The 22,149-nt window shown below is 43.6% G+C and overlaps 7 protein-coding genes across 18 annotated transcripts in view; all 7 read left to right on the forward strand.

Annotated features, from left to right (window-relative positions):
- LOC113160594 (protocadherin gamma-C5-like) overlaps positions 1-22,149 on the forward strand; it is a 228,525-nt gene that overhangs the window by 185,262 nt on the left and 21,114 nt on the right. The window lies entirely within an intron of this gene.
- LOC113160603 (protocadherin gamma-C5-like) lies at positions 733-3,322 on the forward strand. The gene has a single exon (XM_026357945.1). The coding sequence runs from the start codon at positions 863-865 to the stop codon at positions 3,320-3,322; it is 2,460 nt and encodes an 819-aa protein (XP_026213730.1). The 5' UTR covers positions 733-862.
- LOC113160874 (protocadherin gamma-C5-like) lies at positions 4,220-7,027 on the forward strand. The gene has a single exon (XM_033326185.1). The coding sequence runs from the start codon at positions 4,487-4,489 to the stop codon at positions 7,025-7,027; it is 2,541 nt and encodes an 846-aa protein (XP_033182076.1). The 5' UTR covers positions 4,220-4,486.
- On the forward strand, positions 7,723-10,455 carry LOC113160598 (protocadherin gamma-C5-like). Its single transcript, XM_026357940.1, has one exon. It carries the CDS (start codon positions 7,855-7,857, stop codon positions 10,342-10,344), a length of 2,490 nt encoding a protein of 829 aa, XP_026213725.1. The 5' UTR covers positions 7,723-7,854; the 3' UTR covers positions 10,345-10,455.
- LOC113160601 (protocadherin gamma-C5-like) lies at positions 10,986-13,702 on the forward strand. Its single transcript, XM_026357944.1, has one exon. The coding sequence runs from the start codon at positions 11,237-11,239 to the stop codon at positions 13,700-13,702; it is 2,466 nt and encodes an 821-aa protein (XP_026213729.1). The 5' UTR covers positions 10,986-11,236.
- LOC113160599 (protocadherin gamma-C5-like) lies at positions 15,567-21,806 on the forward strand. Its single transcript, XM_026357942.1, has 2 exons — positions 15,567-18,193; positions 21,780-21,806. Exons 1-2 carry the CDS (start codon positions 15,740-15,742, stop codon positions 21,792-21,794), a joined length of 2,469 nt encoding a protein of 822 aa, XP_026213727.1. The 5' UTR covers positions 15,567-15,739; the 3' UTR covers positions 21,795-21,806.
- Positions 19,191-21,794, forward strand: LOC113160600 (protocadherin gamma-C5-like). The gene has a single exon (XM_026357943.1). It carries the CDS (start codon positions 19,326-19,328, stop codon positions 21,792-21,794), a length of 2,469 nt encoding a protein of 822 aa, XP_026213728.1. The 5' UTR covers positions 19,191-19,325.

Raw genomic sequence — 22,149 nt, forward strand, 5'->3', positions numbered from 1 at the left:
TGTGTATAAGAGAGAGAGAGAGAGGAAGAGAGAGAGAGAGAGGAAGAGAGAGGAGCCAAAGCTGGTGTAAGCGCCTTCCTACGCCATCTGCGCTCCCCCTCCCTTTTCATTTGCTCTACAGACCTCCATACGGGTACTTTACGTTGGCTGCTGACGGAATTATTTTCTGAGGCTTGGGGAGAGCTGTGAGGGCGTAGTGACGTATGCAGGCTGCACTGTCTTTCTCTGACCACAGGAAGGCAACGACGAGCCTTCTCAGCCACACAGGCATGTGCATGCAGGCAGGTGCTCCCAGGCCAGAGAGTAGATTGATTAAGACATGCAGTATGAATGATCACATCATGATCGGTCTTTCAGTCATATACAGCACAGTACTTGGGCATCTATTAACCACAGCTATTAGTATAAACTAATGCATCATGGTTTATTTATATTTTCATCTATAGTGCTCAAATACACGTTTTCAAAATGCTTAATGTCATCCGATGTGATCGGCTGTGCAGGTTTTATGTTTTATGACTCACAGCAGCCAGTGGTTAATTCAATATATAAAGAGTTATAATAACATGATACGTTTTTGTGGCTCATACGTCACTGTGCTGTGGATGTTCATTGAGCCTATGATTGGTGGAAATAGGTTTTCTCTGTCCACCAATGGCATCCATAGCTGTACAAAGAGATCTACTCCCTCTCCCCGAGTAGCTTCAGCGTCGTAACCATTGCAATGTTGTGCACAGGCGAAGCGGGATATGCAGACACAAGGCATGACTGTCACTGTCATGTATGACGATATATTGGATTTTATACCTTCTACACAAAATCAATTAAGAAGCTGGGATTGGAGTTAACTGAACGAGGAATAATGCGGAACAAATTGCCTACATGGCAGTTATTTTTGTGGTGGAATCATTTCTGTCTATTGTGGAGTACAATAGACGGACAGACTCGCTACAGCATCCCAGAGGAACTGAAACAGGGCTCTGTGGTAGGAAATCTAGCTAAAGATTTGGGTTTGGTTGTATCTGAATTGTATCGACGTAAATTGCGGATAACCTCGGAAGCTGGTAAGCAGTATTTTAGTGTGGAATTGGCGAAGGGAGACCTGGTGGTGACTGATAGGATAGATAGAGAGGAGCTGTGTGGACAAAGACCGTCGTGCTTGTTACCTTTGGAACTAGTTATTGATAACCCCTTACAGCTGCATAGAGTTGAAATTGAAATACAGGATACAAACGATAACTCTCCTAGTTTTCTCACTAAAGAAAAAGTGGTGAAAATCGCAGAGCTGGTAAATCCAGGCGCTCGTTTTCCATTAGAAAGTGCACAGGATCCCGATGTTGGCACTAATTCTGTACGTTCTTACCTCATAAGCAAAAATGACAATTTCAAATTGACTGTTAAAAACCACAAGGACGGAAGAAAAATCCCTGAACTGGTTCTTGAAAAACCACTGGACCGAGAAAAGCTGCCTGTACATAATCTTATTCTCACCGCAGTGGATGGGGGAGATCCGGTGCGTTCAGGGACATCAGAAATTACAATTATAGTACTTGACAACAATGATAATGCACCACAATTTGAGCGACAGATATATGAGACTAATGTCAGCGAAAAGGCATCACCAGGAACTGAAATATTACGTGTTAAAGCTACAGATGCAGACGAAGGACTAAATGGAGAAATCGAGTATTTTTTTGCAGAGCAAACTACGGATCAGATTTTATCATTATTCCACGTTGAACCTTCTACTGGAGCGATTATCATCAAAGGCAAATTAGACCACGAAACGAACTCTTTACATAGATTTGACATAACTGCTAAAGACAAAGGTAGTCCTGAGATGGATGGCCATTGTGGCATCGAAATTAAAATAGTTGATATTAATGACAATGTACCTGAAATAATCGTGACGTCGTTAACAACACCTGTTGCAGAAGATTCTGCAATAGGCACAGTTATTGCATTAATCAGTGCAAAAGACCCAGATTCAGGTGACAATGGTAAGGTTACGCTGAGCGTGTCTTCCAAATCCCCATTCAAGTTAAATCCATCGGTCTCTAATCATTACTCATTAGTGACGAACGGTCCACTTGACCGTGAAAAGAATAGACAGTATAGTGTCATGATTACTGCTTCTGATTCTGGAAAACCCTCATTATCTAGTGAAAAAATAATACTTGTTGATTTATTAGATGTTAATGACAACCCACCAGTGTTCTCCCAACCTTCATATGTGGTTTATGTAAAAGAAAACCATGCTCCTGGGAAAATACTGTGCTCACTGTCAGCAGCCGATCCTGACTCGGGTGAAAATGCAAAGATTTCTTACTCTATACTGGACTCGAAAGTCCAGGACGTGTCTGTGTCCTCGTATGTTTACATTAACTCCGATAACGGCAGCATCTACAGCATGCACTCGTTTGACTATGAGAAAGTGAAGGTGTTTCAGATTCAGGTTCAGGCAAAGGATCAGGGCTCTCCGTCTCTCAGCAGCAACGCCACTGTCCATGTTTTCATCCTGGACCAGAACGACAATGCCCCCGCTGTTATCTACCCCTCCTCCGCTGCCCTGGGCTCCCTCTCTCATCAGAGGATGCCCCGCTCCGCTAAAGCGGGTCACCTGGTCACTAAGGTGACGGCCGTGGACGCTGACTCGGGCCATAACGCCTGGATCTCCTACAGACTGGCGGAGGCCACAGACGCGTCTCTGTTCACTGTCAACCTGTACACAGGGGAGGTGAGGACTAAACGCGCCGTGTCCGAGCAGGACGACTCCTCTCAGAGGCTGCTTATAGAGATCAAGGACGACGGGGAGCCGGTCCAGTCCTCCACCGTCACGGTGTCCATCCTGCTGGAGGACGGCCTCCATGAGCCCATCTTAGACCTCCGACAGAAATCGTCCGAGCCCAGCAGGAAAAATGGGAGAATCACCCTGTATTTGATTGTGTCTCTGGCCTCGGTGTCCGTGCTGTCTCTGCTGACTTTTCTCATCTTAGCAGTTAAATGCATCAGGAACAGCAGAAGCAGCGGTAGTTGCTGCATGAGACGCAGCGACTGTGATGATTACAAGAACCCCAACAGAAACCTGCAGATTCAGCTCAACACTGACGGTCCTATAAAGTACGTGGAGGTCCTGGGAGGAGACATGTTGTCTCAGAGTCAGTCGTTCAGGTCCTGTATGTCCCCCATGTCAGAGTACAGTGATTTCACTTTGATTAAGCCCAGCAGCACCACAGACTTTAAGGAGGTGATCAGTGTCCTGGATGCTTCTTTACCCGACAGCACCTGGACCTTTGAGAGCCAGCAGGTGAGCAAAGAGTAAAATAAGGAATAAAATATGCTGATTTAAACTTTGTATATTTGAAATGAAAATATGAATCTAATAATTATATACATTATTTACAAAACTTAAAACAGTTGAACATCGAGCTGAGCGTTTCAGCACCATAGACAGCGACTCTTAACAACAGCGACTTGGTTGTTGTTGATGAAATCTACTTAAGCAGTAAAATGTTTGACAATAAAAACTTAACATTTAGTTTACTTTAAATGTTGAAACAGCATATCGTGTTTGTTTGTCGTGTGATCAAAGCTTTTAAGTGTTTATATGGTAAAATCTGAAAGCTGGCCTGTGTCTACCTATCTATCTACCTATCTATCTATCTATCTAACTATCTATTTATCTATCTATCTATCTATCTATCTATCTATCTATCTATCTAACTATCTATTTATCTATCTATCTATCTATCTATCTATCTATCTGATTGCATTAATAAATACAAAAGACCCAGATTCAGGTGACAATAGTGAGGTTATGCTGATCACGTCTTCCAAATTCAAGTTAAATCCATCACATTCATACGCTGAATAATTTTGTTCAAGGCATCTGTCATTATAATCTCAAATATGCACATTTCGATTACCATTTCTTAAAACTTCAGCATCACCAAGGTGGAGAGCCACTCGTGGCTTATGACCATAACTTTGTTTGTTAGCGTGAGTTTTCCCTCAACTGTACATTGTATTTTCAGAGAAAGAAAAACTAATAAAAAATGGAGCCAGGCTTATTTCCTTTTATTTTTTTCGTATTTTAGACTGAGATCCTTTCTTTGTATTCCTTAATGTTCCTTAAATCACATAACATTTACTCCCAAACTGAAGTAAAGGGACACAAACACACTAGGTGCTGCCACTTTAAGAGTGTCGATCAGTTTGCCTCTCATTGGATGGTGGAAAATGGATGCTCTGCACCAATAGGATTTAGAACTGTACAAAGCAATCTAGTCCCTGCCCCCATGCAGCCTGAGCGCCTAACACTTAACGCAGCTCGAGGAGAAAGAGCAATGGACTCGCATTTAACAACAGGAAAATATCATAATACGACTTATATTCACGCTCAGCAATTTGTGAAAATCCTTTAAGGGAATAATATCTGCAATGATGGATTTCAGGATTGTTCTATTCACTATTCCAATCGGAATTAATGTGTTATAGCGGACCAAAGATGACAAAGAGAATGGGATACCGAGACTGGAGGTGTCTGGCTCTTTGGTGGCATCATTTCTTTCTCTTGTGGATTACAATAGACGGACAGACTCGGTACAGCATCCCAGAGGAACTAAAACGAGGTTCTGTGGTAGGAAATCTAGCCAAAGACTTGGGGTTGGGGTTATCTGAGATATTTGACCGTAAGCTGCGTGTCGCCTCTGAAGCTGGTGAGCAGTATTTCAGTGTGGATGCGGGGAAGGGCGAGCTGGTGGTGAATGACAGAATAGACAGAGAGGCTTTATGTGGACAAAGCGTCAACTGTGTGTTGCCTTTACAGGTTGTAATTGAAGACCCATTACAACTATTTCGTGTTGAAGTTGAAATACAAGACATTAATGATAATGCGCCCAGGTTTCCATCAAATGAAATTACACTGGAGATAGCGGAGTCTACGGGTTTAGGGGTTCATTTTCCATTAGAAAGCGCCATAGACCCAGATGTTGGCAGTAATTCGCTGAAGTCATACACCCTCAGTAAAGACGAATGTTTTAATATTAGAATTAAAGAAGTTTCCGGTGGACGGAAACTTCCTGAATTGATTTTGGGAAAACCTTTAGACAGAGAAAGAAAGGCTGTTCACAAGCTTTTGTTGACCGCTCTAGATCGAGGAAATCCTGTGAGATCAGGAACGACTCAGGTATTGATTAAAGTCCTTGACATTAACGATAACCTTCCGGCTTTCGAGAAACCATCATATAAAGTCTCTGTTAGTGAAGACGCTGCAGAAGGTGCATTAATAATACAAACAAAGGCGACCGACGTGGACGACGGTCAAAACGGAGAGATAGAGTACTCATTTGGAGCGCGCACATCAGATACCATACTCTCTGTTTTTAGTATTGATCACATATCGGGAACAGTATCTCTTAAAGGAAAGTTAAATTTCGAAACAACTACAAATTATGAATTAGATGTGATAGCGAAAGATAAAGGCAGCCCCAGAATGGAAGGGCATTGTACTGTACATGTTGAGGTTTTAGATGTTAACGATAATTCCCCAGAAATAATACTCACCTCTCACCCAAAGCCAGTGCGCGAAGACTCGCCTAGTGGCACCGTAGTGGCTTTGCTCAATGCCCGAGATCTTGACTCTGGGGACAATGGTAAAGTGACGTTACAGCTTCCCAAAGGTTCTCCGTTTTCTTTAAAACCATCCTTTTCTAATAATTATGCACTGATTACCACTGGTCCTTTGGACCGAGAGAGGTTCTCAGAGTATTACATTGAGATAACAGCGACAGATTCAGGTTCTCCTCCTCTGTCCAGTAAGAAAACTATTCATGTCAGCATCACTGATGTGAATGATAACCCTCCTGTATTCACCCAGCCCTCCTATAATGTCTATTTAAAAGAGAACGGTGTACCAGGCTCTATACTGTACTCGGTATCAGCATCTGACCTGGACTTTGGTGAAAACGCTAAAATCTCTTACTCTATACTGGACTCGAAAGTCCAGGACGTGTCTGTGTCCTCGTATGTTTACATTAACTCCGATAACGGCAGCATCTACAGCATGCACTCGTTTGACTATGAGAAAGTGAAGGTGTTTCAGATTCAGGTTCAGGCAAAGGATCAGGGCTCTCCGTCTCTCAGCAGCAACGCCACTGTCCATGTTTTCATCCTGGACCAGAACGACAATGCCCCCGCTGTTATCTACCCCTCCTCCGCTGCCCTGGGCTCCCTCTCTCATCAGAGGATGCCCCGCTCCGCTAAAGCGGGTCACCTGGTCACTAAGGTGACGGCCGTGGACGCTGACTCGGGCCATAACGCCTGGATCTCCTACAGACTGGCGGAGGCCACAGACGCGTCTCTGTTCACTGTCAACCTGTACACAGGGGAGGTGAGGACTAAACGCGCTGTGTCCGAGCAGGACGACTCCTCTCAGAGGCTGCTTATAGAGATCAAGGACGACGGGGAGCCGGTCCAGTCCTCCACCGTCACGGTGTCCATCCTGCTGGAGGACGGCCTCCATGAGCCCATCTTAGACCTGCGACAGAAATCGTCCGAGCCCAGCAGGAAAAATGGGAGAATCACCCTGTATTTGATTGTGTCTCTGGCCTCGGTGTCCGTGCTGTCTCTGCTGACTTTTCTCATCTTAGCAGTTAAATGCATCAGGAACAGCAGAAGCAGCGGTAGTTGCTGCATGAGACGCAGCGACTGTGATGATTACAAGAACCCCAACAGAAACCTGCAGATTCAGCTCAACACTGACGGACCTATAAAGTACGTGGAGGTCCTGGGAGGAGACATGTTGTCTCAGAGTCAGTCGTTCAGGTCCTGTATGTCCCCCATGTCAGAGTACAGTGATTTCACTTTGATTAAGCCCAGCAGCACCACAGACTTTAAGGAGGTGATCAGTGTCCTGGATGCGTCTTTACCCGACAGCACCTGGACCTTTGAGAGCCAGCAGGTGAGCAGAACCACTGACATGTGTAACGATGAAATGAGTAGCAGGGCTGACTTGTCAGTCTTCTAACAGTAAGCTTTTTTCACTGCTCTGCTTCCCCTCTTTTATTTTTCTGTTTCAAAAATCTTGTTTTCATTACATGTCATCCACTTGTTTTTTTTTTGTTTTGTTTTGTTTTTTTGACTTAAAAAAACACAAATAATGTACTAAGTTATACTCACACCTGTACTCCAAAAACAAAACGCTTAAAACTGTTGTTTTAAAATCTTGCATCACTTTAGACATATTAGTACATATTTATTCGATTCAGCACCGCGAGAGTGGACAGCGACTGTGAAACACAGTGGCCACCACGTAAGGTTGAAACAGTTTTTACTGTTTGTACAATTATAGTAAAGGTAAATTTAATATTTGTTTTATCCGTTCACACTTTCTTCTCCACAATTTCAAATGTATCTTTTGAATAACCGTAGAGTTGTTATAATTTATTTATATTTGACTTTCAGAATGACACTCTTCTCTTATACACATCACATCCATTTACATTTGTTATAATCAGCACATATAGAAGCACAGAAAGACACTAGGTGCTGCCACTTTAAGAGTGTCGATCAGTTTGCTTCTCATTGGATGGTGGAAAATGGATGCTCTGCACCAATAGGATTTAGAACTGTACAAAGCAATCTAGTCCCTGCCCCCATGCAGCCTTAACGCACAAGCAGGTACAATGCAATGAGCGCGAGGACAGAGAGCAATGTGCTCGCCTTTTCTAGGATTTAAAGATAGAAGATTTTACCTTGTGGACATGTTCAGACACTGTGGTAATTCTTCGTACGGGACATTTCCTGTTACCGAGGCTTGTGGTATTGATATAAACACGATCTGTATTGGAGTTAATGCGTTATAGCGGACCAAGGATGACAAAGAGAATGGGATACCGAGACTGGAGGTGGCTGGCGCTCTGGTGGCATCATTTCTTTCTCTTGTGGATTACAACAGACGGACAGACTCGGTACAGCATCCCAGAGGAACTAAAACAAGGTTCTGTGGTAGGAAATCTAGCCAAAGATCTGGGTTTAGGACTATCAGACATTTATGACCGTAAGCTGCGTGTCGCCTCTGAAGCTGGTGAGCAGTATTTCAGTGTGGATGCGGGGAAGGGCGAGCTGGTGGTGAATGACAGAATAGACAGAGAGGCTTTATGTGGACAAAGCATCAGCTGTGTTCTACCTCTGCAAGTTGTTATTGAAAATCCTTTGCAATCTCATCGAATTGAAGTGGAAATAAGAGACATCAATGACAATTCTCCTAGTTTTCTTACACAAGAGATAAATCTTAAAATACCTGAATCGGTTGTGTTGGGTAGACGTTTTCCTTTGGAGAGCGCAGAAGACCCTGATGTTGGAAGTAATTCTTTGAAAACGTACTCTTTAAGCAAAAATGACTATTTTTCTTTGAAATTTAAAGAAATTAAAAATGGTAAATCTGTCCCAGAATTAGTGTTAGAGAAACCATTAGACCGAGAAACGAATGCTCTCCATCAGCTGCTGCTGACAGCACTGGATGGAGGAACCCCCGTCAGGTCGGGAACCTGTAAGATTATCATTACCGTACTTGATAATAACGACAACTTTCCAGTATTTAATGAAAACGTGTACAAGGTTTCTTTAAAAGAAAACAGCACCAAAGGAACTTTTGTCATTAAACTTACAGCTACGGATGCTGACGATGGTCCTAATGGTGAGGTTAAATATACTTTCGGGTCTCGCACTCCAGACTCTGTGTTATCAATATTTGATATTAATGATGCAACAGGAGAAATCATATTAAAAGGAGAATTGGATTATGAGAGTTCAAAATCATACTTTATCGATATAACCGCTAAAGACAAAGGCGTCCCCGAAATGGAGAGTCACTGTCGTGTACAGATAGATGTAGAGGACATAAATGATAATGCTCCAGAAATTGTGCTCACTTCAAATCCCAGTCCTGTGCGCGAAGACGCACCGAGTGGCACAGTGGTGGCTTTGATTAGTGCACGAGACTTTGACTACGGTGATAACGGTAAAGTGACGTTACAGCTTCCCAAACGATCACCTTTCACGCTAAAACCTTCTTTCTCTAATAATTATGAACTGGTTACTAATGCTGCTTTGGACCGAGAGAGGTTCTCAGAGTATAACATTGAGATAACAGCGACAGATTCAGGTTCTCCTCCTCTGTCCAGTAAGAAAACGATTCCTGTCAGCATCACTGATGTGAATGATAACCCTCCTGTATTCACTCAGCCCTCCTATAATGTCTATTTAAAAGAGAACGGTGTACCAGGCTCTATACTGTACTCGGTATCAGCATCTGACCTGGACTTTGGTGAAAACGCTAAAATCTCTTACTCTATACTGGACTCGAAAGTCCAGGACGTGTCTGTGTCCTCGTATGTTTACATTAACTCCGATAACGGCAGCATCTACAGCATGCACTCGTTTGACTATGAGAAAGTGAAGGTGTTTCAGATTCAGGTTCAGGCAAAGGATCAGGGCTCTCCGTCTCTCAGCAGCAACGCCACTGTCCATGTTTTCATCCTGGACCAGAACGACAATGCCCCCGCTGTTATCTACCCCTCCTCCGCTGCCCTGGGCTCCCTCTCTCATCAGAGGATGCCCCGCTCCGCTAAAGCGGGTCACCTGGTCACTAAGGTGACGGCCGTGGACGCTGACTCGGGCCATAACGCCTGGATCTCCTACAGACTGGCGGAGGCCACAGACGCGTCTCTGTTCACTGTCAACCTGTACACAGGGGAGGTGAGGACTAAACGCGCCGTGTTCGAGCAGGACGACTCCTCTCAGAGGCTGCTTATAGAGATCAAGGACGACGGGGAGCCGGTCCAGTCCTCCACCGTCACGGTGTCCATCCTGCTGGAGGACGGCCTCCATGAGCCCATCTTAGACCTGCGACAGAAATCGTCCGAGCCCAGCAGGAAAAATGGGAGAATCACCCTGTATTTGATTGTGTCTCTGGCCTCGGTGTCCGTGCTGTCTCTGCTGACTTTTCTCATCTTAGCAGTTAAATGCATCAGGAACAGCAGAAGCAGCGGTAGTTGCTGCATGAGACGCAGCGACTGTGATGATTACAAGAACCCCAACAGAAACCTGCAGATTCAGCTCAACACTGACGGACCTATAAAGTACGTGGAGGTCCTGGGAGGAGACATGTTGTCTCAGAGTCAGTCGTTCAGGTCCTGTATGTCCCCCATGTCAGAGTACAGTGATTTCACTTTGATTAAGCCCAGCAGCACCACAGACTTTAAGGAGGTGATCAGTGTCCTGGATGCGTCTTTACCCGACAGCACCTGGACCTTTGAGAGCCAGCAGGTGAGCCGAGTCTGAAATCATCATGTGTGTTGTTATTCTAAAACAAGATTATATGAATATTTCTTGTGTCAGGGTTTGATGTGATTTGATGCAAAAACCGTTTAAGTATCAGCACATAAGGTTTGTATTTTCATCCTGCCGATTTCACTGGCATGTTTTGCGTCATGGGCGCATTTTGACCTCTGAACCTCGTCATTAACCACCGTAATATCTGCGCATTTTCTACTGCTTTCAAAATAATGTCTCATTAAAGACAGTTGAGGTAACTTCTGGTTTTGATTCATTTCAGTCCGTGTCTAGGATTATTACATAGTTCAGCGTCATCGTTTCCATACTGCTTCAGGACATTTCACATTTTCAGCCTTACACTGCTTTGAATTGCTTTGGGGTTTATACTTAGACATAAAAAACATGAGAATTTAATTGTAAGATTTGCAGTATAGGTAAACTAATAGCAACTGTTAATATAACTATCAGATCTTATCTAATTTTTCAAATACATATATATAAATGACCGCTTCTAGTTGTATCAGGTTATTAGTTGTAAGCACCTCATTGTGCCATTTCATTTAGTCATGAATTGCACCACCGGGTCTGATTTTTCTATCCTATTGGATGTCGGGTATATGCTGTGCACCAATAGCGTCAGGGATTGTACAAAGAGATCTACTCCCTCCCCCATCAGTCCTCATCACTGTAGCCAGTACACTGCTTGTAGCCCGAGACGAGAGGAGGATGCGTTTAAACAGAAAGAGGAAATAAAACACCAATAATTTACACTTCATGATGCATATACATGCATTTGTTTGGAGTACAGGAAGTTCATCTTTGATGGGTCTTCGCAATGACCTATTTAATCTAAATCACTTTTCGATGGGAACTATCGTTGTATTCTAACGGATCGGGGATGACAAAGAGAATGGGATACCGAGACTGGAGGTGGCTGGCTCTTTGGTGGCATCATTTCTTTCTCTTGTGGATTACAATAGACGGACAGACTCGGTACAGCATCCCAGAGGAACTAAAACAAGGCTCTGTGGTAGGAAATCTAGCCAAAGATCTGGGTTTAGGACTATCAGACATTTATGACCGTAATCTGCGTGTCGCCTCTGAAGCTGGTGAGCAGTATTTCAGTGTGGATGCGGGGAAGGGCGAGCTGGTGGTGAATGACAGAATAGACAGAGAGGCTTTATGTGGACAAAGCATCAGCTGTGTTCTACCTCTGCAGGTTGTAATAGAAAACCCGTTACAGCTACACCGGATAGAAGTAGAAATAAGAGACGTAAATGACAACGCTCCGACTTTTCTCAAAAGCGAGCACATAATAGAAATAGCTGAATCCACCGTTGTAGGTGTGCGTTTTCCTCTAGAGACTGCAGAGGATTCCGATGTTGGGAGTAACGGAATAAAGACGTACACTCTGAGTAAAGATGATTGTTTTACTCTAAAGGTTAAAGAAATTGAAAATGGAAGAAAAATACCTGAATTAGTATTAAATAAATCATTAGACCGCGAGAAAAAAGCCGTTCACAGTTTATTTCTTACTGCTATGGACGGAGGGACTCCTGTCAAGTCTGGCACTTCAAAAATAACCGTAAATGTGCTGGACATTAATGACAATGTGCCGTTGTTTGAAAACAGTTTTTATAAAATTGCTGTTGCGGAAAACAGTGCAAATGGCTCCTTTTTAATTACGACAAAGGCCACAGACATAGATGAAGGTCCAAATGGAGAAATTGAGTACTCCCTTGGAATCCACACACCACCAGCAGTGCTGTCATTGTTTCACATAGATGCTCTAACGGGAGATATATTTCTGAAGCAACAACTAGACCACGAAAGTCAAGCCTCATATCGAATAGATATTACAGCTAAAGACAAGGGTTTGCCTCGAATGGAAGGTCACTGTAGTGTACAGGTTGATGTCTTAGATGTAAATGATAACGCACCAGAAATTGTGCTGACTTCAAAACCCAGCTCTGTGCCCGAAGATTCTCGTAGTGGCACCGTAGTAGCTTTGCTCAGCGTCCGTGACCTCGATAACGGTGATAACGGTAAATTGACGTTACAGCTTCCCAAAGGTTCTCCGTTTTCTTTAAAACCATCCTTTTCTAATAATTATGCACTAGTTACCACTGGTCCACTGGACCGAGAGAGGTTCTCAGAGTATAACATTGAGATAACAGCGACAGATTCAGGTTCTCCTCCTCTGTCCAGTAAGAAAACGATTCCTGTCAGCATCACTGATGTGAATGATAACCCTCCTGTATTCACTCAGCCCTCCTATAATGTCTATTTAAAAGAGAACGGTGTACCAGGCTCTATACTGTACTCGGTATCAGCGTCTGACCTGGACTTTGGTGAAAACGCTAAAATCTCTTATTCTATACTGGACTCGAAAGTCCAGGACGTGTCTGTGTCCTCGTATGTTTACATTAACTCCGATAACGGCAGCATCTACAGCATGCACTCGTTTGACTATGAGAAAGTGAAGGTGTTTCAGATTCAGGTTCAGGCAAAGGATCAGGGCTCTCCGTCTCTCAGCAGCAACGCCACTGTCCATGTTTTCATCCTGGACCAGAACGACAATGCCCCCGCTGTTATCTACCCCTCCTCCGCTGCCCTGGGCTCCCTCTCTCATCAGAGGATGCCCCGCTCCGCTAAAGCGGGTCACCTGGTCACTAAGGTGACGGCCGTGGACGCTGACTCGGGCCATAACGCCTGGATCTCCTACAGACTGGCGGAGGCCACAGACGCGTCTCTGTTCACTGTCAACCTGTACACAGGGGAGGTGAGGACTAAACGCGCTGTGTCCGAGCAGGACGACTCCTCTCAGAGGCTGCTTATAGAGATCAAGGACGACGGGGAACCGGTCCAGTCCTCCACCGTCACGGTGTCCATCCTGCTGGAGGACGGCCTCCATGAGCCCATCTTAGACCTGCGACAGAAATCGTCCGAGCCCAGCAGGAAAAATGGGAGAATCACCCTGTATTTGATTGTGTCTCTGGCCTCGGTGTCCGTGCTGTCTCTGCTGACTTTTCTCATCTTAGCAGTTAAATGCATCAGGAACAGCAGAAGCAGCGGTAGTTGCTGCATGAGACGCAGCGACTGTGATGATTACAAGAACCCCAACAGAAACCTGCAGATTCAGCTCAACACTGACGGTCCTATAAAGTACGTGGAGGTCCTGGGTGGAGACATGTTGTCTCAGAGTCAGTCGTTCAGGTCCTGTATGTCCCCCATGTCAGAGTACAGTGATTTCACTTTGATTAAGCCCAGCAGCACCACAGACTTTAAGGAGGTGATCAGTGTCCTGGATGCGTCTTTACCCGACAGCACCTGGACCTTTGAGAGCCAGCAGGTGAGCAGATGACAGTTTATATTTCTGTCCACATAACATTTGCTTTACTTTAAATAATTAAACTACAGATCATGATGTTTGTTTAACCTTTATTTTCCGCATTTCAAAAATTTTCAGTTGCCAAAGCAAGTTGGGCTAAATAATTGTAAATATGAACTTTGTGTGTTACAACCCAAAAACTGTAAAATCACCTTTGTATTTTATTTATTTTCTAAGGTAAACCAATATGTATAGAGTATTACACCACTCTTAAAAAATAAGTGATAATTATGATATTACATTTTTCATAGTAATTGTTAGTGAAAACAATAAGTCGAAGCAGCAACTAAGTAGGAACCTTTAGGACTGGAGCAGTTGCGACAGGGTTGCTTTGTGGGGGAACTCTGCCCAAACCCCAAAGTTAATCTGGAGAGTGAGCTGAGCGCTCCGTGTCTTCATTGCTGCTGCATCTTACCTGTGTTTTCCAGGTTAGTACTTGGTGAATATTACCAAAACCCACACCTCAAAGCTTTAGTCTAACAGGACGAGTGTTGTTAAGTTGTTGTGATGTCATCTTGAACTTTTTTGTTGAACCTAAAAAGTTTGTTAAGTCTGCTACTGCTGAAGTCGGCGGGGTCAGACGCCATATAGGTGAGCAGGCGCCACCCCGTGCTGCTGTGGGGTTTCTTTTACCTGAAGTGAGTCTTGCAGGCAGGTCGCTACATTTATTTACTTTGTATTGCGCTTTTATTTGGGCTCCTGCACTCAAGTAGCATTACACAAATGGTTACTACTGTGAAAACCTTGGATTGGAAATTTAGTTAAAGGATGCAGAGTTGATTGAGAATGTAATTATTATAATGTGCAATGTTAAAGGTGTAACTGTTAATGTTTAAGATTTAACCTCATGATTTTGTACTGGTAACGTTTTGCTTTTATCTGTTAGTGATGCTGAGTTCTTTATAAGTGCTTCAGTAGTTTCAGACAGTTCAAAGTAGCATGTTTGAAGTACAGTTGAGTAATGTTGTACATTGCACCATATTAACATAGTATTGTCTTAAATCACTAGAGTACAGGTGCATTAGTGTACCTTCATGTTACTGAAACAGGATGTTGTAAGAAGTAGACTGTACATGTGTTGATTTGACACTTATGAATTTAAGTTGTGGAAAACTTGGAATAACTGGATGTACAGACATTTATGAGCACTGAATATGCAGTAAGAAACTGAAACAGACTGATAAGATCCACTGTTCACTTAAATATAGGATAGATATTAAAAAAAAAAGTTAATCTGGAAGGTGAACTGAGCCATCGTGTCTTCATTGCTGCTGCACTTTACCTGTGTTTTCAGGATTGATTATTGTGGCGGCTGTCCCTCTTTTGGGATCCGTAACATTTGCGTTTTCTTATTATTGTAGTGGTATTTTTATAAAGTATTTTAATGTCAATTATTTTAACTGTTAATGTAAACAAAATACACATCATGGATTGGATGTGGGGCGGATATGAAATAGTGGGATGACGATTTGTCTTAACTTTGGTTAACGTGTATTATTTTCTGTTTTCACGGTTTCTTGTATTTAAATTATTGTAGGATTTTATTAATAGCATATTATTTCATCAACACAACTTAATAAACAGAGAGATGTGATAGATCTTCTCTGTTCACACACACACACACACACACACACACACACACACACACACACACAAGTGTGAACAGGCTGATTCTCTTGGCGCAGCTGTGTCTTTAAATGCAGTGCTCAGCCCACTTCTTATTGGATGCTCGTGATGGATGCTGTGCACCAATCGCAAACAGAACTGTACAAAGAGATCTACCCCCTCCTCCTCGAAGCCTCCGCACCGTAAACGGTAACAATGCAAAGAGCTGGAGGACGGTGGGTGATGCGCTCATATCTCGAAGATGAAAACGAATTTTGTTAATTCAATCCTTAGACATGAACAAAACATCTCCATGTTTTTTGATGGGGATCGTTAATGCTCATTGGAAGTGGACCTTAACTTCGATTTTCTATGTGGGAAATAACTATTTCTAACGTTTAAGGGATGACAAAGAGAATGGGATACCGAGACTGGAGGTGGCTGGCTCTTTGGTGGCATCATTTCTTTCTCTTGTGGATTACAATAGACGGACAGACTCGGTACAGCATCCCAGAGGAACTAAAACAAGGCTCTGTGGTAGGAAATCTAGCCAAAGATCTGGGTTTAGGACTATCAGACATTTATGACCGTAAGCTGCGTGTCGCCTCTGAAGCTGGTGAGCAGTATTTCAGTGTGGATGCGGGGAAGGGCGAGCTGGTGGTGAATGACAGAATAGACAGAGAGGCTTTATGTGGACAAAGCATCAGCTGTGTTCTACCTCTGCAGATAGTTCTTGAAAACCCTTTACATTTACATCGGATTGAGGTAGAAATAAAAGATATAAATGATAATTCACCCAGGTTTCAAACAAAAGAGACGTCTTTGAAAATCGCAGAATCGGCAGCTGTAGGAACTCGTTTTGTTTTGGAGAGTGCAGAAGACTCCGATGTTGGCAGTAACTCGGTTAAATCCTACACTTTGACGAAAAACGACTGTTTTACTTTAAAAATGAAGGAAGTTGAAGATGGGAAAACAGTTCCCGAGTTAGTGTTAGAGAAGCCTCTTGACCGAGAGAGAAGAGCAGTTCACCAGCTGCTACTGACTGCATTAGACGGTGGAAACCCAGTCATGTCTGGTACCTCGCAAATAACCATAACCGTACTTGATATAAACGACAATTTCCCAGTATTTGACAAAAATGTATATAAGGTTTCTTTACAGGAGAATGGTTCAAAAGGAACTTTTGTAACTAAAATTTCAGCAACTGATGCTGACGAGGGACCAAACGGAGAGGTTGAATACTCCTTTAGCTCGCGAACACCGGATTCCATCTTATCGGTATTTGAAATCAATTCATTAACGGGTGAAGTACATTTAAAAGGAGATTTAGATTATGAAACAGCCACGTCCTATAAAATAGAAATAACTGCAAAAGACAAAGGGGTTCCCGAAATGGAGAGTCACTGTCGTCTACAAATAGACGTAGTAGATATTAATGATAATACTCCAGAAATTGTTCTCACATCTGAACCACAGCCTGTGCGCGAAGATGCACCAAGTGGCACAGTAGTGGCTTTGCTTAATGCACGTGACGCCGACTCCGGTAATAATAGCAAAGTGTTACTAAAACTACCCAAAGGCTCTCCTTTCCTTCTAAAACCTTCATTTTCAAATAATTATGCTTTAGTTACAACTGGTCCACTGGACCGAGAGAGGTTCTCAGAGTATAACATTGAGATAACAGCGACAGATTCAGGTTCTCCTCCTCTGTCCAGTAAGAAAACGATTCCTGTCAGCATCACTGATGTGAATGATAACCCTCCTGTATTCACTCAGCCCTCCTATAATGTCTATTTAAAAGAGAACGGTGTACCAGGCTCTATACTGTACTCGGTATCAGCATCTGACCTGGACTTTGGTGAAAACGCTAAAATCTCTTACTCTATACTGGACTCGAAAGTCCAGGACGTGTCTGTGTCCTCGTATGTTTACATTAACTCCGATAACGGCAGCATCTACAGCATGCACTCGTTTGACTATGAGAAAGTGAAGGTGTTTCAGATTCAGGTTCAGGCAAAGGATCAGGGCTCTCCGTCTCTCAGCAGCAACGCCACTGTCCATGTTTTCATCCTGGACCAGAACGACAATGCCCCCGCTGTTATCTACCCCTCCTCCGCTGCCCTGGGCTCCCTCTCTCATCAGAGGATGCCCCGCTCCGCTAAAGCGGGTCACCTGGTCACTAAGGTGACGGCCGTGGACGCTGACTCGGGCCATAACGCCTGGATCTCCTACAGACTGGCGGAGGCCACAGACGCGTCTCTGTTCACTGTCAACCTGTACACAGGGGAGGTGAGGACTAAACGCGCTGTGTCCGAGCAGGACGACTCCTCTCAGAGGCTGCTTATAGAGATCAAGGACGACGGGGAGCCGGTCCAGTCCTCCACCGTCACGGTGTCCATCCTGCTGGAGGACGGCCTCCATGAGCCCATCTTAGACCTCCGACAGAAATCGTCCGAGCCCAGCAGGAAAAATGGGAGAATCACCCTGTATTTGATTGTGTCTCTGGCCTCGGTGTCCGTGCTGTCTCTGCTGACTTTTCTCATCTTAGCAGTTAAATGCATCAGGAACAGCAGAAGCAGCGGTAGTTGCTGCATGAGACGCAGCGACTGTGATGATTACAAGAACCCCAACAGAAACCTGCAGATTCAGCTCAACACTGACGGACCTATAAAGTACGTGGAGGTCCTGGGAGGAGACATGTTGTCTCAGAGTCAGTCGTTCAGGTCCTGTATGTCCCCCATGTCAGAGTACAGTGATTTCACTTTGATTAAGCCCAGCAGCACCACAGACTTTAAGGAGGTGATCAGTGTCCTGGATGCGTCTTTACCCGACAGCACCTGGACCTTTGAGAGCCAGCAGGTGAGCGGGAAATAACAGTACCCATATTGTGTAATTTTAGCGTTGCTGGTTAGTTTTTGTTTTATCTATTTATATTTTTTGTCCTTTAATATGTAACTGGCTTCTAAAGACATGGCGTTTATACTGTTTGAACTGTGTCGTTTAAAATTCAGGGTTCAAATAATCAGTGACAAACATTTGTTCTTTTCCCTCTTGTTGTCTTGTCGTAGTTTTTATGTGAACTCACTAAATCTAGTGCTTTATCCTTTGTTTATACTTGTGCTTAATAGTTCCACAAGACATTGTAGCTATACTGACGAACATTTCATGTTATATTATCGTTTGGTTCCTTTTACATTAAGATGTTTTTCACGCCCTCATTTCACGTCATTTCCGGCAGCTATTTTCGGACATTAAACGCTATGGTATTGTTTCTCGGTACTTACTGTCTTCAAGGGGATTTAAACTTTCCACTATACCTAATATACAAAATCCAATGTTGTATCTACCTTTAGATTTTGTTAATAGCTCTGTTTTGTGACATTTCAACATTGTGCCGTGATCCGTGTTCACACACTTTGATTCAGCACCACAACGATGGACAGCGCATTGTTGAAGAGGCTTCATTCAAAGCTCAGGGTTTTTCCTATAACCCACATTTTCAATGTTTTTCATTTGCTTCTTTAAATATAATACAGCGTTATTACAACGCAAACAATGGTATTTGTTTATTCAAATTAACATTTACTTACATTAACATGGTTTAAAATGTATAAAAGCTGTCATCCTATAGTTTCTGTAAACACTCTGTGTGTCCGGAATTACATCCATGTGAGAGTGAATGTGTCTTTAAAAGCTCTGCTCACGTCCCTGCTCATTGGATGGTAGAGATGGATATTGTGAACCAATGAAACGTGGAACTGTACAAAGAGATCTACTCCCTCCCCCATGCAGCCTCAGCGCCCTGAGCGTCTGCATTGCAAGGAGCTGGGTGAGAGGGAGTGATGCTCTTGTCGGTGTTAAAATATATTTTAACCTTTGGTTTTGGTATGAAGCGATATTGGATCTTTGTTTTGGATTAATGCTTTTTGACAATGGATGGTAGCTATCTTATTTTCAATTACCTCACTGGGAAATAGCTAACGGATCGGGGATGACAAAGAGAATAGGATACCGAGACTGGAGATGGCTGGCGCTCTGGTGGCATCATTTCTTTCTCTTGTGGATTACAATAGACGGACAGACTCGGTACAGCATCCCAGAGGAACTAAAACAAGGCTCTGTGGTAGGAAATCTAGCCAAAGATCTGGGTTTAGGACTATCAGACATTTATGACCGTAAGCTGCGTGTCGCCTCTGAAGCTGGTGAGCAGTATTTCAGTGTGGATGCGGGGAAGGGCGAGCTGGTGGTGAATGACAGAATAGACAGAGAGGCTTTATGTGGACAAAGCGCCAGCTGTGTGTTGACACTGCAGGTGGTGATTGATAAACCGTTACAATTGTACCGAGTGGAGGTGGAAATTCAAGATATCAATGATAATTCTCCAATATTCCCTTCGCAAAATATTATATTAGAAATATCAGAGTCAACAGCGACAGGAGCACGTTTTCCAGTAGAGATTGCACGAGATATTGATGTTGGAGCAAATTCTGTCCGGTCATATACGATAAGTAAAGATGAACATTTCAGTTTAAAGATAAAAGATGTATCTGGGGGGAGGAAAGTCCCAGAGCTAGTGCTGTCTAAACCTCTCGACAGGGAGAAAAAGGCCAGACATCAGCTTCAGCTAACGGCTCTGGACGGGGGAAACCCGGTGAAATCTGGGACTTCTCTAATAACCATTAATGTCCTTGATAACAACGATAATTTTCCTGTATTTGAGAAAAATGTTTACAAAGTTTCCATAAGCGAAAATAGTTTACAAGGTGCATCTATCCTTCAACTGACAGCAAAAGATGTTGATGAGGGTCCTAATGGAGACGTAGAGTACTCATTTGGAGCTCACACACCAGATATGGTCCTTTCTGTGTTTGATATTAATTCGTTAACAGGGGAAATACGTCTTATAGGGAAACTAGATTTTGAAACAAACGCAAATTATGAAATTGACATTAGCGCAAAAGACAAAGGAACTCCGAGAATGGAGGGACATTGCTCTGTCCATATCGAAGTGTTAGACATTAATGACAATGCTCCAAATATTTTCCTGACCTCCCAACCAAACTCTGTCCCTGAGGACGCGCCAAGTGGTACTGTAGTAGCTTTAATTAGTGCAAGAGACCTTGACTCTGGCGACAACGGAAAAGTGACCTTACAGCTCCCTAAACGTTCTCCTTTCAACCTGAAACCGTCTTTTTCTGACAACTACGCGCTGGTTACCCGTGATCATTTAGACCGAGAGAGGTTCTCAGAGTATAATATTGAGATAACAGCCACAGACTTAGGTTCTCCCCCCCTGTCGTCCAAGAAAACTATTAATGTCAGCATCACTGATGTGAATGATAACCCTCCTGTATTCACCCAGCCCTCCTATAATGTCTATTTAAAAGAGAACGGTGTACCAGGCTCTATACTGTACTCGGTATCAGCGTCTGACCTGGACTTTGGTGAAAACGCTAAAATCTCTTATTCTATACTGGACTCGAAAGTCCAGGACGTGTCTGTGTCCTCGTATGTTTACATCAACTCCGATAACGGCAGCATCTACAGCATGCACTCGTTTGACTATGAGAAAGTGAAGGTGTTTCAGATTCAGGTTCAGGCAAAGGATCAGGGCTCTCCGTCTCTCAGCAGCAACGCCACTGTCCATGTTTTCATCCTGGACCAGAACGACAATGCCCCCGCTGTTATCTACCCCTCCTCCGCTGCCCTGGGCTCCCTCTCTCATCAGAGGATGCCCCGCTCCGCTAAAGCGGGTCACCTGGTCACTAAGGTAACGGCCGTGGACGCTGACTCGGGCCATAACGCCTGGATCTCCTACAGACTGGCGGAGGCCACAGACGCGTCTCTGTTAACTGTCAACCTGTACACAGGGGAGGTGAGGACTAAACGCGCCGTGTCCGAGCAGGACGACTCCTCTCAGAGGCTGCTTATAGAGATCAAGGACGACGGGGAGCCGGTCCAGTCCTCCACCGTCACGGTGTCCATCCTACTGGAGGACGGCCTCCATAAGCCCATCTTAGACCTCCGACAGAAATCGTCCGAGCCCAGCAGGAAAAATGGGAGAATCACCCTGTATTTGATTGTGTCTCTGGCCTCGGTGTCCGTGCTGTCTCTGCTGACTTTTCTCATCTTAGCAGTTAAATGCATCAGGAACAGCAGAAGCAGCGGTAGTTGCTGCATGAGACGCAGCGACTGTGATGATTACAAGAACCCCAACAGAAACCTGCAGATTCAGCTCAACACTGACGGTCCTATAAAGTACGTGGAGGTCCTGGGAGGAGACATGTTGTCTCAGAGTCAGTCGTTCAGGTCCTGTATGTCCCCCATGTCAGAGTACAGTGATTTCACTTTGATTAAGCCCAGCAGCACCACAGACTTTAAGGAGGTGATCAGTGTCCTGGATGCGTCTTTACCCGACAGCACCTGGACCTTTGAGAGCCAGCAGGTGAGCAAAGAGTAAAATAAAGAGTAAAATATGCTCATTTATATTTATTATGATTGTTTAAGCTACATCAGGTGAGCAGAAACAGTGCACCTGTTTTTCACTTTATCAACCATACTGAATTGTTTTTCACAAAAATAATTTTAAACTTATGTGAAATATAACCTTAAAAACCTTCCAGTGAACGTGTATAATAATAAAAACATAAAAAATCTAAATTAGTCTAAACATTTTTTATAAACTAAAACGAAAAACATCTATTCCAAAATGTATTCCTGAATATAAAATAACGGCGTCAGTGCCAAAACTGTGAAACAATGACAACAGATCTGTTTTGAGTTGTTAATAATTAACTTAACATTACATGTAGATA

This window comes from Anabas testudineus, chromosome 10 (assembly GCF_900324465.2).
Source record: "Anabas testudineus chromosome 10, fAnaTes1.2, whole genome shotgun sequence".
Taxonomy (NCBI): Eukaryota; Metazoa; Chordata; class Actinopteri; order Anabantiformes; family Anabantidae; genus Anabas; species Anabas testudineus.

Bases quoted from the DNA above. Each gene is read 5' to 3' on its own strand.
- LOC113160603 (XM_026357945.1), top strand. From the start codon at position 863: ATGCGGAACAAATTGCCTACATGGCAGTTATTTTTGTGGTGGAATCAT.
- LOC113160874 (XM_033326185.1), top strand. From the start codon at position 4,487: ATGTGTTATAGCGGACCAAAGATGACAAAGAGAATGGGATACCGAGAC.
- LOC113160598 (XM_026357940.1), top strand. From the start codon at position 7,855: ATGCGTTATAGCGGACCAAGGATGACAAAGAGAATGGGATACCGAGAC.
- LOC113160601 (XM_026357944.1), top strand. From the start codon at position 11,237: ATGACAAAGAGAATGGGATACCGAGACTGGAGGTGGCTGGCTCTTTGG.
- LOC113160599 (XM_026357942.1), top strand. From the start codon at position 15,740: ATGACAAAGAGAATGGGATACCGAGACTGGAGGTGGCTGGCTCTTTGG.
- LOC113160600 (XM_026357943.1), top strand. From the start codon at position 19,326: ATGACAAAGAGAATAGGATACCGAGACTGGAGATGGCTGGCGCTCTGG.